A 17881-nucleotide genomic window follows, 5' to 3' on the forward strand; every position below is an offset into this window, starting at 1 on the left:
ACTTCTTCTAAAAGCGGATTAAAAAGCGCTAAGTAGGGCTAGATCCTATTTCCTAAGAAAAATTAGCACTGAAGCGAGACGTCTTGCTGACCACGCCCATTACCCTCCCACCCTGCAGTAGCTGGCGCCGCCACTGCAACCAGGCTAGTTAAAAGCTCCGCTTTCTTCAAGTTTTTATGATCGTTTATTTTTTCGATCCAACACTGAACTCCCGTGGTCAGGTGACGTCTAGCTCTAATAAAAATCCACCAAAACATCCATTCATCCCCCTCCCCTTCTCTAATGACCAATAATGCAAATATCGTCTGCCCTGTGCCAAACTGACATAACATAGCATTGTTTGTAAACCAGAAAAATGTCTCAGAGGTCAAAAGTAGAGAATGTTTAGGTAAAAGTAAAGAAAATTCCGGAAATTATGAATTGATGCCAAATTTAAAGAAAGAAGAACATTAGGAAAAATAATGATTCTTATTTAGAACCAAAAACAATTTATGAAGTTCCTATGATATGCAAAAAGGTAGTGGAGGGAAGGGTTAAGTTCTAAGAAAAACAGAAGCAACTTGAAAATCTTGCTAAATTGAAATGGTTGCCGTTTGATATATTAAGCATCAGCCGCTCTAGGAACCTCCACCAAGATATTTAAAGCAGATTTTCTTTCTAAACAATCAACCAACAATTTCACCTTGATCAATATAGCTTATACATTAAAATAGTCTAGACCAAAGAGAGAAGAATATTCCCTCAAGGATAAGGGTCATTCCGGCTTCTTTTTTGTACACTTTATTCTGCCAGCACTCTCCAATTTCAGTTCAAAAACTAGACTTAAGGATGGCATGTTACAATGCTGACAAAAGTGGTAAATCATCCTATCCAAAAACGACTTACCCGTTACGTCATTAAATGAAAGGTGTGCAAAAGCATTGAAATTTCACGTAAATATCAAGTTACTCCAGTAGCGTTTACGTCTTAAATTTTGCTTTCTCGAGCGAAATGCAACTTCGGTGACTTGTAAGATCGTGCTTCATCAAGAAAGTAGACACAAACAGATTGAGTAAATTAAAATATTGATAGAAAACAAGATATCATTCCCTGAAATACAAAAACCAAACGAATATGGTACTTATTATTAAAAGCTATCATGAATAAAACTACCCTGTGAATAATGGAAACCCGATTAGGTAATATTGATATTTTATCAAGAAACTGGTTAGAATTTGTTGAGGTGCTGATAAAAAAAGACTAACAAGCGTCATGTAGACAATTCACGCATATCCATGAACATCATTGAACGCTTCTTCCCCTTTAGCTTAAAACTGATCTTATTTTACATTATCATGGTTTCGTTTTACAAGAAATACAATTTACAAAATTAAGACGCAATATAACGAGTGATTAAGGCGTTGTAGCTGCTTGCTATTTTCACAAATGTTCAGAATGAACTAATATGATCTAAAATTCTATAAAGGTTTGTCGTTGTACAGTTAACTTTCATTCTTTTAGCATATCTTCCAATTGTGTCATCCTGTCATTTGCCGCGCGGCGCGCGGATGATTTTAGACAAGACAGCAACAATTCAGGGTTGCTGGATGGGATTTATAAAAGAAGGCCAAACGGGAGACCAACTCAGACAAAAAAGGAACCGAAAAAGGCCTGATGAAAAATTCTTCTAAAAATACACTGCGCGTGCGTAGTATCATTTCCATGCATGCGCCTATTGAAAAATTTACCAAACATAAACATTATGTTAACTGACCTTAGTCTTTATTACAAAATGTGAATAATAACTATATTTCCAATCGTCTAAAATTTCAAAATACAAACAATCTCTTTTTGCTTCACGTAGCATGAGCAACCATGTCCATGAACAACAATAAATGTTATTTTGCTGCAACATTTATCATACTGGAGAGACGGAAAATTCCATCATATTTTTGTAGCTTCGATATTCATGCGGAGGAGGAAGACATATGGCCAACTGTATTCAGTTTCACACTTAAGTATCTCTATAAAGCCTATCTTCTGCTGCCACCCATGCAAGGAGGAGAAACTGGGACTTTTTTTTCGCTGCTTTCCCACTGTTCTGGTGTCTTTGCCTGCAAAAATACATAAATTCTATTAAGGAAATTAAAATCAGCTGGGTGAATCATGAGCCCTGACAAGCAACAAAACAATTCACAATTTGATATTTATCTATAAACTAGAAACTTAAGATAATTGTCTGACTGATTAAAAATTATAAAAAGGTTACTCTTTTTTATACAACAACCAGAAAACTGAAGGTCAGGCTGGCTGTTCTTAATTTTTAAAACTTGGAGGCTGGAATGTTCTTAATTTATTTTTAAAATATCAGGTTGTAAGCAGTGCGGTCACCAGCGGTTCAGGCCACATTTGCCAACAAAGTGAGTGAGTCACCCCTTATTTGTCAATAAGTTTGAAAATTCACTGACATGAAATGGATTTTTTAAGAGGTCTCACAACTTTGTTCAAAATCACACTTTACTGTACCTCCGCCTAAGCTGGTTCTTAATTTGTTCTTATCTTTACATGTACTTAATTTTTGCATGGCCAAGACTACATCCATCGACGTTGTTTTCCATCCAAACCCAACCCAGCTCATCCTCGGCAGCACCACGGCACTCCCCGGTGTTCAGCACTTCGTGTCTTTGGCTCTTCGCAGGTTCTAGGTTACCCTACTCATAAAACCTTCGCATCATCAGCATTCCGTACTCGACCCACCGTAGTTCCCACTCAACCCGGTTCCTGGTCATCCGATTCATAAAACATTGGCAATTCACTCATCAAAGGTTCTTGGTTACCCTACTCATAAAACCCTTCGCATCATCAGCATTCCGCACTCGACCCACCGTAGTTCCCACTCAACCCGGTTCCTGGTCATCCGATTCATAAAACATTGGCAATTCACTCATCAAGGGTTCTTGGTTACCCTACTCATAAAACCCTTCGCATCATCAGCATTCCGTACTCGACCCACCGTAGTTCCCACTCAACCCGGTTCCTGGTCATCCGATTCATAAAACATTGGCAATTCACTCATCAAGGGTTCTTGGTTACCCTACTCATAAAACCCTTCGCATCATCAGCATTCCGTACTCGACCCACCGTAGTTCCCACTCAACCCGGTTCCTGGTCATCCGATTCATAAAACATTGGCAATTCACTCATCAAGGGTTCTTGGTTACCCTACTCATAAAACCCTTCGCATCATCAGCATTCCGTACTCGACCCACCGTAGTTCCCACTCAACCCGGTTCCTGGTCATCCGATTCATAAAACATTGGCAATTCACTCATCAAAGGTTCTTGGTAAACCTACTCATGAAACCTTGCATCGTCAAAAATTCAACAAAATTTTCATCACTACTTGCATGGTACACCCAACGGAAGCAAGTCAACATTTCAACGTTTGCGTATTATCCTCGTAAATAATTTTTAATGCGTATTATCCTCGCCATTTATATTTTTATTTTAATACGAATTATCCTCGCCATTAGCTTTGTAATACAACTTTTATCGAATTCTTCGCTACCGCTTGCCTCTTGGAGGGAAGCTATAAAGTGACCGTGCTTAGGCCATATGAAATCCCCCTACGTAAGATTGATTATTCAGGGTTCGGTTTGATGCAGGTGGCACACCATGGTTGGCGGCAGAAAAAGTTTTGCAACCATGACATTTTAGAGATTGTCGGAAGATGGGCCTGGGATATTTACAACATCGACTGAGAAACAAAGCTCCTAGGCACAACAGACAAATATTCTATCACAATTATGCTCCATAGTTCTTTTTGGTTTGATTCTGACATGAAGATTCAACAACTTTTAACCGCAAGAAATTGAACACTGTTTGAATGAAGTCAGGAATTAAGGAACAAAACTTTATTGATAGCCTTTCTTGTCTTCCAAAGCGCGATTTTTCTAGCAAAACATGATCCATTTTCGGAATACACAAGTCAACTTTGAAGTAATCCTTAAAGTAAATAGAAACTTTTCACCTGATTCTCATTCATCAAAAGGGCCGCATTATTTCCGAAAAGGGGTGCCAGACTTGCTTCAACTTGATGAGGGAAAGGCAACTGCCTCTAGTTGCTGCATACCACAGGACATTTTCTTCACCATTGTTTACAGCTTCACTCATCCAAGTGACGCTGACTTCGTCTCGTCCAGAGTTTTCTTTCTTCATTGCATCATAATTACATAATCCTAACACATCCTTACCCAGCAAATTTATTTTGTACATAAATATATTACCTTGTATGCAATTTAATTCAGTTCAGATCAGAGTTCTACAGGCAGCCACTGTCTCTTTCACTGGCTCTGTGTACTCTACGTTTTAAACAGGACTTGCCGGGTTGGAAACAACACGTCAGTCGATGGATGGATATATTTAATGAGTGCATTGATCGCCGTTCCGATGTACACTAAACTCACTTTACACTGAACAACAGTTCAACTTTTTAGTCAAAACACTGCTTTAAGTTTCATCACCTGAATTGACAATGCATGGACTCCTGATGCCAGCTCATCCTTCAATGTTTCATTGACTAAGCGGTGACGCTGTCAAGTAAAAAAGATTGAAATAAAAAACGAGATTTAGTCTTGATAACAGCAAAAGCAATGAAATAAAAACAGAATTATGAGAGATTGCTCTTAGGAAAGGATACATCACTATGGGTTTTAGCAACATTTAAAAATGAGGCATCATGGGACATTGCAGCATCCTGGGATATGCAGAATGATGTAAGCGAGAGGAAGATTTTCAAAATCAAAACATTTTGCCAATAAGGGTATAAGTTTATAACAATGATTGTGTAAGTAACTGGGATGAACAACTTCAGACTTAAAACAGTCAATTGCTAAAGTAGAAGCAGCAAAAGGACTGGGCTACAAGCAAAAGTATGATTTATAGCAAAGAAAAAGCTTGAGAAATAAAAAAGCTACCTGTATCAAAGCTTTGTCCGAAAATAATTCAGATACTACAACTACTTTAAAATGTGTTTCTGAGCCTAAAAGTAAAAATAACAAAATTGAAGAAGAAAGAGATTGTTTTCAATCAACAAAAGTTGACACTCAAAACATTTCTGAAAAACTCCCTAGAGTGGGCAAGCTTCATTGAACGACAAATAAAAGCTTAAAATATAACTAGTTCTTAATGGATAGACACACTATTGTGGGGCTGGATTTTGTAGTGAGGGAGTAAGAGGGCACATGATTATCAATTTTAGCATAACTCTGACAAAATGCACTGCAATTTTTGCAAACATTCAGCAATGTAGCAAGAGGGGGGAAGCAAGCTTTCTTATTTAGGCTCCTGCCCCTAGTCCCCTTTGCTTTCCTGGTGCACACATCTGACTCAAGTTTGATTATAAAGAAGCACTTCAACTGGCTAAGGGAAGCAGTGAAAACTAGCATCCCTGAAAAACTGACACTTCCGAGTTATGGTTTCATATAAAAATAGAAACATTGCCTTTGCTTTTTTTAATTTTTGTGAATTCCTTAGAGTATAAATGGCAAATTATAATCTATAATTATCTATAGGTTGCTGTAATCAAAATATAAAATCTGGTTCAAAGCTGATGGTCGCTAGGTCAAATGATTTCATTTAAAACCAACAATCATGATTGTGTGGAGATATAACAAGGAGAGAAAGATAGTATGGGAAGGGGTGCAGCCCCACTTTGAAATGTAAAAGGGGGCAACTCCCACAAGACCTCTTTTTTCACCATACAGTAGACCTCCGATCCACAGGTATACATATATTCTGGTGATTAGATTGCTGCTAATTGTCTACATGTTATCTAGGAAAAATGGCCATCCACTTTTAAATAGCTTGAAAATCAGCCTCAAAAAGTGGATTAAATATACTAGAAATAAGTAATATTTTGTGAAAGCACAGGAGCAAAATAATACTAACTACGTAAATTTGTATCATACCTTTTGGTACATTATGCATGTGACTTTCATTGATAACATTCAAATATCGAGGCTATAAAAAAATCACAGAATGAGATGAATGAGCCAGGTTTATAGACTGACAGATTATATCATACTGGGAAATGATATGTCATATATTGGTGCTCTGCTGCAGGAATTCAAGAGCTTGATTCATCAAATTTTATGACTCTTCAAAATTGGGCATCTGGTAATTTAATAACAGGTAATGTAATGAATTCCTAGATTTGAAAACATTCCCGTTTTTCAAATAAAGTACAATTTTGTGTAGCATGGCTGCCTGCTTTAAGTATGCTTTCACCAGGTGCCTCAATTTTGAATAATGTGATGATTTGACAGATAGACATCCTTCCAAAAAGGAATCTAAGCACTGAAAATTATATCTTTAAAGCTAGGTCAGTAGTCAATTTTCTCGTACCAAACAGAGAATGAAAAGTCACCTTAAAGACCTCTGTCAGTTTCTTTGTTATCATTTGTGATATGACACCTCCAGACATTTCCAGTTTTCTATCATTAACCTGGCTCTGAAATCTGATGGAGAGGCAACAATATATATCAACAAACAATTTTCAGCACTTTAGTCCTAGCACAGTTTTGATCCTAATTCCAATGCATTAAGACTAAAATGAAAATCATGTTCCAAATTGGGATCAGAGTATATCCTTGTGGCTGTGAGGCTTTCCCTGATGGATGTTTTAATGTTATAATTTAACATTTTCACATTGTATCATTAGAGTTTACTTGTAGAAAGTGCAAAATAATACATTTCCAGTCATTTAGAGGGAGGTGGTCATCATAACAAAAATACTGCAGCTTATTCTTGAATTATTTTGTCATTACTTTCAATATGCATTGCCAATATACAACTATTAAATGACAAGGAAGGAGAGGCTTTAATGAGTTTGTTGAATATTATTTTTATTATGACTTCTCTTTAAAGCTACTGTTAAAAAATTTAAATGCTTTTTCATTCCCCCAAGAAATCACAAAGTAAAATGACTTATGACTTATTTTAGCCCAGATTCTGCTGTTTAAGATGTGTTCAGGCTACTTGTTGATATTAACACAAATTATAATAACTAAATATTTATTAGTATCATTTTAAAAGTCTGAGATGCTTTTTAACAATATATTCTTACCTTAAAAACACTTTTCCCTTCACTGTTTGATACCATTAATTCAAGATGGCGGAAATGGCTTACCTTATTTTTGAAATCCGTTTGTTTCATTGGCTGACAGTTTTTGCAAAAGAGGCCAGATTGAAAGAGAGAGAGAGAATCCGACACCTGTCTTTCCTCGAGCGTGAATAATCGATGCTCTCTCTCTGATCTTGGAATCAAGCGAGCGGTACACACAAATCAAAATTAACAAGGAAATAAAACAAGCAAGATGTCTGGGAGAGCAACTGCAAAGCGAGGAAAAAATAGAACCAAATCATCCCGAGCAGGAATCACCTTCCCGGTTGGCAGGGTGTACAGGTTCCTCCGAAAATGCACCCACCATCAACGAATTGGTGTTGGGGCGCCAATTTACCAGGCGGCTGTTATGGAATATTTGTGTGCTGAGATATTGGAGCTGGCTGGAAACGCTGCAAGGGATAACAAGAAATCCCGGATCACGCCACGCCATATCCTGTTAGCTGTAGCTAATGACTTAGAGTTGCACAAGGTAACGTAGTTCTTGTCCATGCTAGGCATATTTTTACATGCCTTGTTTGTTCCCGCCATTCGTCCTCCATTGTGAAAGCCAGCGGCTCTTTAAAACAATGGGATTAATTATTCTTTTGAATGATTGTCCTGCAGTGTTTGCTGAACGCTTCTTCGAAAAGTATGGAGGTCAAGTGAAATCAGAGAGAATGTTTAAAGTTGTAGAATTATTCTCGAATATATAGCTCATGTCATAAATTAATTGACTAATAATAAGTGCATTGTTTTTATTACTTTGACTTGTAAATAACATGATCAAGTATAAACCAACGAGGCATGAAAGGGAAGATAAAACAAAGGATATGTTTTCAGAGCAGAAAAAGATTATTTGAGCGGTTTTCTATTTGAAAACATTGTCTGATTAAAATTGATTATTTTTAATCGACAATTTCATCCACAGGCACTTAGCTAGGCCTCTTTTTTCTCTGTTTTGGGGTGAAGACATACCTTTTTCCTGTCGTTTGGACTGTTTGAACACGAGTTACTTCAATTTGAATATTTAGACATTTATTTAGATTTAACTGGAATAGCTGCTGTAGTGAAAACCTTTCTATGATCCATTTTTGGCAAATATGAATATAAAATTGAGTGGAACTAAGAATCTGACCATCCTTCTTGTCTAATTTCAAGCAGACATGCACATGCATCTTTACTACGGTACTTAACATGCTTAGAAGTCATTATACATAACTTGTTTGAAAGTATATATATAAATAGTTGGTCCTTCCAAAACAAGTCAACTTCCTTTTCGAGGTTTTTCTGTTTTTGCCTGTAGTGTATTTGTGGGCAAGTCATTTAACATTTACGCGATGAGATTTGAAAAAAGTTTCCTTCCTTTTATATTTTTTCTTTATAATTTTCAGCTTTCCTGATTCCTTTATTTACACTGATTTTTAAACCATAATTTGGTTTTTTTCTAAATGGAGAAATAGCATTGATATTTACAGAAACAGCAAAACATACTTAGATATATAATTAATTCAAATTTCTTATCCAATGTTGCTTGGCCGTTTGCCATGACTCAAAAAAGTGTTGTCCTTTAGTCTTTTTGTGCTTCCTGGGCATACACAGTATTGATTAGTATATATCAAGCCATGCTGGGAATAGCGTGTGATTGCAGGCCCATGCCTTGGCACACGGCTTCCATTGCTCAGAAGTGCAGTTTATTACATGCCTTAAGTAATCTAAACACTTTATTCTGAAGTGACCAATATGGCCCAACATAATTTTTTATCATAATTTGACTATCAACGAACGGTGATAATAACGCAATCGTTTCTATTTTTTTCTACTTTAAGGTTAGGTAAACGTTTTCTGGATGAAAACATCTACTTTTGGATTTCTTCAGATTCTAGTGGCCGGACTTTCAAGGCACACAGTGTTAAAACTAACAGAAGTTTTGAAAATGGTGAAAAACCCCTGTAAAGGAAGGTTTCCATAGTTTTAGGCTGAGGTCTGAAAATCGCTTGACCTTTTGAGCTGATAATCCTTGCTTTGCAGTTGTGGTCGCATGTCTCATTTGCAATATCCCATGGCACTTTCATGTATCTCCTGTAGGGCCCTATTTATTAAAACATGCAAAATCTTAAAGCTTCAATTGACTTGACCCAGATTACACTGTCGTTTACGAGTGTACCTTGCAAGTGGGATCAGTAAAATCCTGTTTTGTGAGGACTCCCAATTCTTCTATATACAGGTATGAAAAAAACTATTTTGTATGCAAGGAACCAATCAAATGGCAATTTAATTTGTTCTTAAATGTGTCATATAGTTCATCTAGTTCAGTTACTATTCGAGGAGTTCTATGTAGCCTTTGATCCAAGATCTATAAAAATTTGAGGCTAATAAAATGTGCGAAAGATAAGTGCTCGCTTATGATAGAGTTCGAGTTTGGAAGGAATAGACCAACTATTCCTTCTGTCTGTTTGATGTCTGTTCAGGAATAAAGATTTAAGATAATACAATTTTCTTGTGAAAAGGACGCTTTTGGCCCCCCATAACAGTCCAAAATGCAATTTTAAGCATTTATGTGCAAGAAATATGCTTAATCAACTTTGTAATTTATTTCCATTTGCAATGTTCTCTCATCAATAGAAAAATTCTGGTCTGGAAGTCCTTTGTTTTATCCTTTTGTTTCACGCGTTGACTTGAAGCCAGCCTATTCGTAGAACACATGATAAAAACGAGTGCACAAACAAATTTTGATATGGTGGATGCTGATGTTTTAGTGCGCAGACAAACCTTAAACTCAAACTCAAAGGCATGTTAATCACACATTATACTGAAATATCAAAAGTAAAATATTTTGTATTCATACAATTATGAGAAAGCTTTTTAAAGACAATATATCATAATCTTGTTAGCTGAAGGATACATGGAAAAATTCAAAAAGAGCTGTCAAGGCCATTTATCCTACTTGAGTGTTTTAAATTTAGAAGCTACTAAGATTTTGATTGTGTACTTAACAGAAATAAATGGCAAGTTTGGAGAAAATCAGAACAAAAACAATACAGAAGTAACAAAATAAAGTGATAGAAGTAATTACGACTGATAAATCCACTGCTTTCAGAGCCACAACAGGCTCTAGTCTAGTGCCCCAGCTTTTGACACACAATAAGCATTTACAACATCAGCTGGCAGTGTGTACAGCGAATAGCTTAGATTTTATATCTTTATCAAAGAAAAGCTAGACAAACTGTTAAATGACAAGATTTTTCCTGCCTTGGATAGCGTAGTTTCAGAGACTCAGAAACTCTGGTGAACTCAGTTGTGCAAAAAGCACTACAACAAGAAAAGTGGCCTAAAATGACAAACGAAGAAGGAACACAACATCGCTGTTGCCAGTGCAGCTGGTCTATCCGCCTATTGAATATGTCAGATATTATGAGATTGGTAAAATCTTCGCAAACTTATTTCCAACTTAATAGCTGCTAATATTGGGTCTGCGCACAGGCTCTGACTATCCAGAAGCCCTACCTGAAGCGATTTTTCATAATAAATTACATTTAAACAAACTCTTTTTTAAAATAAATAAATGGAATGCTATGCAGTCTCATCAGACAGTAGTGATGGCAAGCAGTTTTGTTATGGCAAAGGCCATTGGCGATGAGTGATAAAAATTTTGATTTCCTACAATACTTATCTGGCTAGATTGAACACAAGTTTTTGAAAAAGCAAGAAACAGCCCAAATGACATTAACCAGACTTGAATTGGGTTGCTGGAGAAAGGCCTGTGTCCCAAAGACTGACGAAACCAAGAGTAGAGGAGGTTTGATAACAGCTAAAAATGAAATTGAGAAAATCTTTGCTCAAGCAGAGACAGAATGTTTTTTGCAGATAAACACTTTGAAAACAAATCCAAGATATTCTTTTGCCGTTTTGAATAAAACTTCTGCTCGGATTGGAACTGTAAATATTGCCATCAAAAATAACCTTCATCTTCCTTTCACTCCACATTTATTGAACGCACAGTTAGCTCCAGGCATGTTAATAATATATCATACTTGATAACCTGATGATAAGTTGAAAATATCATGTTAAAACGACGTGTAAATTAGAAATTTGAACTCTACCCCGTAAAAGCTGTGTGCTCATCTTAATCATGTGACATCATTAAAATGAAATTTTTTTATTTCATTTTAATGTTGTTTAGACTTGTTTAAACAGAGTTAATCCACTAGAAAAAAATACCACACGTGACTTGATTACCTATTGTCCTGTTAACAATAGTTCTTCCGTTCCCTTAATTTCTCCATGTGGTGATGGTACGCCCACATAGCACGATAGCTAGTGCACTCTCATTCTGCAAGCAGAACGAGACAGATAGATACGCTTTACAAGCTTCCCCACCCACCCACTCCTCTCTTTTTTCTTTCTATCTTGACTAATTTTTTTTCCTTTCCAATTTCTGCTTTCCAGCTTTCCCCCGGAGACAGTCGTCTTGCGGGCAGGTGCATCAGCCCGGAAACAGTTTCCCATTGTTGCCACCGACCTTAAAGAGAAGTATTCTCCAGGCAGTCAAGGGCTGGTGCATTCGCAGGCCCACTTCCTGGATAGGATTTTTATAAGGGGATTAAATTATGACATATTTCATTATGACAGAGATTTTCTATTGAGTATGCTTTCACAACAATATAGTGGAAGTGCCATAGGGGAATACTTTAACACTTACCAAGAAAACATATCTTATCGCATACCAATAAAATTGCCTCTAAATTTGACTTTCCCCTGCTTTTGAAACATTTTAAACGTACCTTTAAACTTTCTGTCTCTTTAATTTTTAAGAAATTTCCTAGAAAGTTTTTGGTTTTGCATGCATTGGACAATGCTTGTGCTTGTTTCCCTATTTTCTTCAGTGAGGTCATTCAAATCATGCCATATAGGAGAATCAAGCTAATTTTGTGTCTTGAACACCTCCACTTTTTCTTGTGTTGTAGTTATGTTGGTAGTAAGGACCAAGCATAAGTCTATTTTCACAAAAAATTAGTTTTGATCCAGGAGTTTTCCTGAAGAACCATCCATTTTGTGAAAGAAAGTTTGGAAACTCTGTAGAAACATGAATGCTTTCATTTTCCTTGAAGGAATCTTAACAAAAAATTAAACTCTGTATTTTCTTTGCAAATGGTAAACCACATTATAGTGTTTAGATATCAGCCATTACAACCTCAGATCCCCTTCAAACTATACTGGTACAACAATCGAGGCACATCTATAGCTCTCAGAGAGGGCCACTGTCTGCCATAGAATATTTAATTAACCAGCTTCCCTTGTCATTATTATTTCCCCTTTGTCTATTTTGCTTTTGAGCATCATTTTCATTCAATGCAATAACATTTTCATGTTACTGGTGGCAATAATCTAAAGGCTTTTGGTTTCTGTTCTCAAGAGCTAGTGGCTTTTAAAAATAGGAAAACAATAAAAACTATCTCCAAGAGCCAAAAATACTTATTATATCAGTGGGAGAACTCATTGTTATGGCATTAAAATTTTGTAAGACATTATTTCTCAAAAAATTTCTTGACTCCAAAAATATTTATTGATAAGATTGGATGCAAGCAAGTGTTTGTAGTCTTTATTTAGTTTCAGGGGTTACAGCTTGAGTCTTCAGAAAACTTTTTCTAGGGTTTCCTAAGATACACAATGGATAAACCATACAAATCTCAAATGTTTAGGTTTTAAGCGTCATACTATAAATTATATTATATATTTAAACCTACAGCTTTTGTTAGTAATAATTAAAGATAGAGCGCTAACAACTTTGCTCATCGAATTTATAGAAATGTACTGGTACTTTTATTCCAACTTCAAATTTTATTCCAATTTTGTACACTTTTCTAGTTGCTTCAAGGTGTCACAATCCCACAAGGAGGAGTTGTTCCCCATATCAATCCTGAGTTATTAAAAAAGAGAAAAAATGGCAAACTGATCAGCCCTCCTGAGCCAAAAGCAAAAGTTGCAAAGAGCCCTAAAAAAGGGGCTAAAGGATCTCCAGTTAAGGCTGCCAGTGAAGCAAAAAGCAAGGTAATACCACATTATGTATGCAAATCTTTTGTGATTTTCTTGATATTGCAAAAATCTTTTGTATCAACTCTCTAATGATAATGAATTTGAAAAAGAAAAGATTTCACAACATACTATTTAAAGCTTTTTGGTCGGTCACTCCTGAGAGTTTAAAACGTCAGAATAAGGGTTGGTAAGAACACAGTTGCAAGTATATACCCAGTTGTGGATCGAAATAGGCCAATCAGAAAACAGAAGCAGATGACCCAGGCAAAATTGTCCAATCAGTGCTCGTGCCTATAGAAAAATAAGTTTTCTATAGGAACCTAATTTGATGAAAATGTCTTGAATACTTATACTGAATAAACACTTAATGAGAATGTTTTGTAATGGTTTTTGATGTAAGTAATATTGAGATTTTGCTGTGCTCTCTTGTAAACAACTCTTAACATTTTTAGGCTGCTACACCAAAGAAGGGGAAGGGAAAGAAGGCAGCAGCGAGCTCAGATGATCAATCTAAAGGAATTGTTGTGTTGTCAGAAAAGTCACTTTTCTTGGGACAGAAGGTACCCAGATGATATCCAGTATTTTTTTAATGCTCCCTGTTATAGTTTGAACCAGTTTTGCAGGGCTTTCACGCTCAGAAATCAACGCACGCGGCCAAAAAAGTTTTTTCTATTGAATCATTAAACTAAACAAACCTTTAAATAAATAAACTGAATGCTACACATTGTGTAGCTATGTTCATGTTTCCCTCAGGAGTAATCATGAAGGGTACTGTGCGACAAAGAGATGTTTCATTTTCAAACGTTATCAACCGAAAACAGAGTTGTTTGAAGATGAAGATGGAACAGCGAAAACGAAGTCATTGGAGAACAGAGTCATTTGAAAACGAATTGTTTTAATGAGAGAATCGAAACCGACGTCATTTAAAAACGAATTGTTTGAATGAGAAAATCGAAAACGGAGTCAATTAAAAACAAATTCATTCATCTTCAGTTTCAAGATCAGCTCGAACCACGGATATGAAAAAGGACAAAACACAGTAATGGGAAAACCTTTGTTTTCGTCTTGGCCAAAAGGGTGTGGGCCGGAGCAATTATTTTTTATTATTATTATTATTATTATTATTATTATTATTAACTTTTTATTTACAATGTTGGCATAAAAAGGTATAAAATAGTTATACAAGTATAAGATATAATATTTTCATGCATTGCTAATAAAAGGCAACTATTTTCAAAAGCCAGCAATGAAAACGGCTCAAGAATAACAGAAACTGAATGACCGGAAGACATACGAAAATGGAGTAGTGGAAACCAGGATTCGATGTCAAACTTCCGTTTCTAAAAAGAGTTTCTATCCTATCAGGATCCGGTAATCACGCTCTTCAAGAGAAATATTTATCACTGGCCGCGCGACCAATCGCTCTAAAAGATAACCTCAGGCGCGTGCACGCTCGCCCCCCCCCCCCCCCCCCAATTGTAAGCCCTGGTTTTGCAAAACTTTTTTCTTCTTCCTGTGCAAAGCTGGAAAAAACAATCTTCCTATCATTATCTGCTATTTAATATTAGTCTTTTGCACCTGCCAGTTGCTATGTTGTTGCATTTTCAGAGTCGTTAATTTTTGGTCTTATCAAATAGCATTTAATTCCGGATTTTAAACCCTACAGCTCTCAGTAGTGGAAGGAAACCTCACTGACTTTGAGGTTGAAGCTTTTGTACACCCAACAAATGCAAAGTTTTCACTAAATGGTGATGTTGGAACTTCCCTGACTACCGTTGGTGGTGATGACTTTGTTAAAGAAGTTGAAGCCTTGCATAAGTCACATGGAGATCTGGAAGTATCCGGAGGTAAGTTAAATAAAATTGTGTAGCTTATTGTCGGCGAATTCCATTAAGTATTATTCAATACCCCCTGGTCGGTATTAAGAAGTATTCAATACACTCTGGTCGGTATTAAGTATTATTCAATACCTTCGCATAGGCAGTTCGTTTGCACGTCTCGTGTTCTCTGCTTACAAATCTTGTGATTAGATTTGAAACGCCCTGTTTACATTGAGGTTAGGATCAGATTATAAGTAAAAAGTTATTTAGCGTAAAGCTGAATATATGCCTTAATTTTTAAAGAAGATTTTGTCAGATTTAAATTATAAAGATTAAGTCCATCATCACAGAAGCGGGAGAACTTTGCCATGTCTGTCTTCATGAAGGATACCTTTATGTTACCAAGATGCTTTGATCTTTGTTGAATTATAAATTTTTCATATTTTTGGTTTTGATTAATGTGGAGCAACTTTTTGTCTGCAGCCATGATTTCCGATGCGCCAAACCTCAAGGCTAAGTACGTCATCCATGTGCATAGTCCAGTTTGGGGAAAAGGGAACCCTGTGGAGGAGCTGGAGAAAGCTGTCCACAATGCATTGAGTCTTGCCGATGAAAAATCCTTGACTAGTATTGCATTGCCTTCAATTGGAAGTGGAAAGTAAGTATAGCTCGTGGTCAGCTATTGACTTGATTTTTGTGGTTGTTCACAAACTAGGCGATTTATTGACTGACTAATATTTCTTTTGAAAAAAATGTTATTAGAGCTGGTTCCAAACATTATCATTATCAAGAAGCAAACATTATCAAAGAAATTATTTGTACATAGAAACTTATATACTGTTTCTCGTGCTGTATGCACCAATTTTACCTCCGCATCCTGTACACCAATTCGACTTACAGCCTCGTTTTGAAAATTTCTCCTAACCTAATTATACGACTTTTTAAAGCTCAAATTTGGTTTAATCGCCACAATTTTAGGCCGGATACAATTTTTCATATTGTTTGTGCTTGTATTTTAGATTTTACGGAGAAATGAAGTTTGAAAACTTGTAAGGGATTTGACCGCAAAAATCATTCGGGGAAACTTTACCCCCCTAGTCGCCAATCACGGTCAAATCCCTTATAAATTTTTTATCTTTTTGTCGTCATAAAATCAATATCGTGAGCAATACCTTAGTGAAAACTTCAAAGTATACTTAAATCATTGCTCGCAATCCGAATCTGAGGTCAAAAATTTTGTACAAAATAATTTGAAGAAATTTTCAAAATGAGGCCGTAAGTCGAATTGGTCTATTCATGGCGCTCCCACTTGAATGCACAGAAGTGACATCTAAAAATACTTTATGACACTTGGCTATTCATAGCATTTGTTATTTATCAAGAATCATAAACTGATCTGCTATTTAACTTTCGGTGGTATATTGACACCGCACCAGAGGGAGATAGAAGTTTTCATATTCTGTAAAGAGATTCATATATAACCCTCGGCTCAGCCATAAGTGAAAATGACTTATATCATTTAAAACAAGAAAGCTTTCGAAGATTGTCCTGCAAAATCTCATTATAACTTTTGTTAAATTGATATTTAACTTGTGATTTGTAAATATATTGAGTTTTTTGCATACCAAAGATATTGCTTGCAGGAAAAAATCACCATCATACTTTCAGGTCACATTCAAAACTCTGCTTGCCAAACTCCTGAATTCATGATAATCTTCCTGTATACCCTTATAGAATGATAAGGTGTTTAGTTCCCAAAGTGCTTTAAATGCACCTTGTTGATAAGACATTGTTTCCCTTTCCAATGCATCCCAAAAAATGTTACGTACGTGCATCGTTAAAATCACTGAACATTTAGATGCATGTGCTAAGAAAACTATGTTTGATTGCAGGAACAACTTCCCGAAGCAAACCGCTGCCCAGACTATCTTGAAAGCCATCTCCAACTACTTCGTTACAGTCATGTCATCATCTTTAAAGCAGATTTACTTTGCTTTGTACGATATGGAAAGTATTGGTGTCTACACGATGGAACTTGCCAAGTTAGAGTAGCCTGGTTCATAACGAGCAGAAAGGACATGTTATGTTTTGTTTATATTATAGTCCGTAAGTAAAAAGGTCCAAAAGCTCGGTAGAAAAGCCTTGGAACTCGGCTTAGTCTTGCTCCGATACAACCTTTCATCCTGTCTTCTCCTTTGAAGTTATTAGGCCTTTGTGTAAAGCTTGTAGAATAAAGAATGGCCGTACTACTGTTATATAGCGTAGAAAACGCTGCAATATTTATGCTTCTATAGACTTCATTCTTGTTTTTCCAGCCCCATAAGGAAGCGTCCGATACTAAATAGCACCTTCAAGATTTGGTTGAGAGCGCTCAAATTGGAAAGCTCAGATTTTTGTTTTTTCCTCATTTCTTTTTAGCTTTATTTTCACCTTCATTTGTTCTTATCATTATCATTTTAACCCAATGGCCTAGCCTGAAAAAAACGACAGCTGAGAAACCGAACTATAAAGTAGGCCCAAACAAATCTTGCAAACCAAATCTTTGTCGATGTTTATCAATTATCCCCTCCCCCTCCCCCCATGATTGATAAGTTACCCTTACATTTCTCAGGTTTCTAGCCCCTTGAAACCAAAATCATGGCGATTTTCTCCTGAATACTTTTTCTCATTTTCCCAGGCTTGGCAATCTTTTTCTCAAGGTGCAATTTTAATGTCTTTTTATCAGAAGGTACCGTTGTACTATCATTTTGTACCCAACAGCAACAGCAATAAATTTTAATTTTTTAACTTCATTATATCCTCATTTACATTTTAATTTTACGTATTTGAAGATCTTAAGTAAAGATAGTAAATCATTAGCCCGATTTGCAATCATGTTTGTGTTT

At 36.2% G+C, this 17881-nt stretch overlaps 2 protein-coding genes across 3 annotated transcripts; one reads left to right on the forward strand and one right to left on the reverse strand.

The window, feature by feature from the left end:
- Positions 1–1043: 1043 nt before the first annotated feature.
- LOC135689726 (uncharacterized) lies at positions 1044–7304 on the reverse strand. Of its 2 annotated transcripts, none has more exons than XM_089108683.1 (6): positions 7168–7304; positions 6406–6496; positions 5948–5999; positions 4955–5019; positions 4502–4570; positions 1044–2093 (listed from the first exon to the last, which is right to left on the reverse strand). In XM_089108683.1, the coding sequence occupies exons 2-6, from the start codon at positions 6460–6462 to the stop codon at positions 2013–2015; spliced, it is 324 nt and encodes a 107-aa protein (XP_088964809.1). In that variant the 5' UTR covers positions 6463–6496; positions 7168–7304; the 3' UTR covers positions 1044–2012. The 2 variants fall into 2 exon arrangements, with proteins under 2 accessions (XP_088964809.1, XP_065063123.2); XM_065207051.2 differs by having other exon boundaries at positions 7105–7203.
- Positions 7305–7354: 50 nt separating this feature from the next.
- Positions 7355–17881, forward strand: LOC135689719 (core histone macro-H2A.1). Its single transcript, XM_065207045.2, has 6 exons — positions 7355–7633; positions 13009–13191; positions 13629–13736; positions 14843–15023; positions 15480–15654; positions 16889–17881. The coding sequence occupies exons 1-6, from the start codon at positions 7355–7357 to the stop codon at positions 17046–17048; spliced, it is 1086 nt and encodes a 361-aa protein (XP_065063117.1). The 3' UTR covers positions 17049–17881.

Source organism: Rhopilema esculentum, chromosome 5 (genome assembly GCF_057945365.1).
Source record: "Rhopilema esculentum isolate cy_ngs chromosome 5, ASM5794536v1, whole genome shotgun sequence".
Classification (NCBI taxonomy): domain Eukaryota; kingdom Metazoa; phylum Cnidaria; class Scyphozoa; order Rhizostomeae; family Rhizostomatidae; genus Rhopilema; species Rhopilema esculentum.

Bases quoted from the DNA above. Each gene is read 5' to 3' on its own strand.
- LOC135689726 (XM_089108683.1), bottom strand. From the start codon at position 6,462: ATGTCTGGAGGTGTCATATCACAAATGATAACAAAGAAACTGACAGAG. The intron at 6,000-6,405 runs GTGACTTTTCAT...ATTTTTTTATAG, and splicing joins AACTGACAGAGGTCTTTAAG to CCTCGATATTTGAATGTTAT. The intron at 4,571-4,954 runs GTAGCTTTTTTA...TTTACTTGACAG, and splicing joins CGGACAAAGCTTTGATACAG to CGTCACCGCTTAGTCAATGA.
- LOC135689719 (XM_065207045.2), top strand. From the start codon at position 7,355: ATGTCTGGGAGAGCAACTGCAAAGCGAGGAAAAAATAGAACCAAATCA. The intron at 13,192-13,628 runs GTAATACCACAT...TAACATTTTTAG, and splicing joins CCAGTGAAGCAAAAAGCAAG to GCTGCTACACCAAAGAAGGG. The intron at 15,024-15,479 runs GTAAGTTAAATA...TTTTGTCTGCAG, and splicing joins AGATCTGGAAGTATCCGGAG to CCATGATTTCCGATGCGCCA.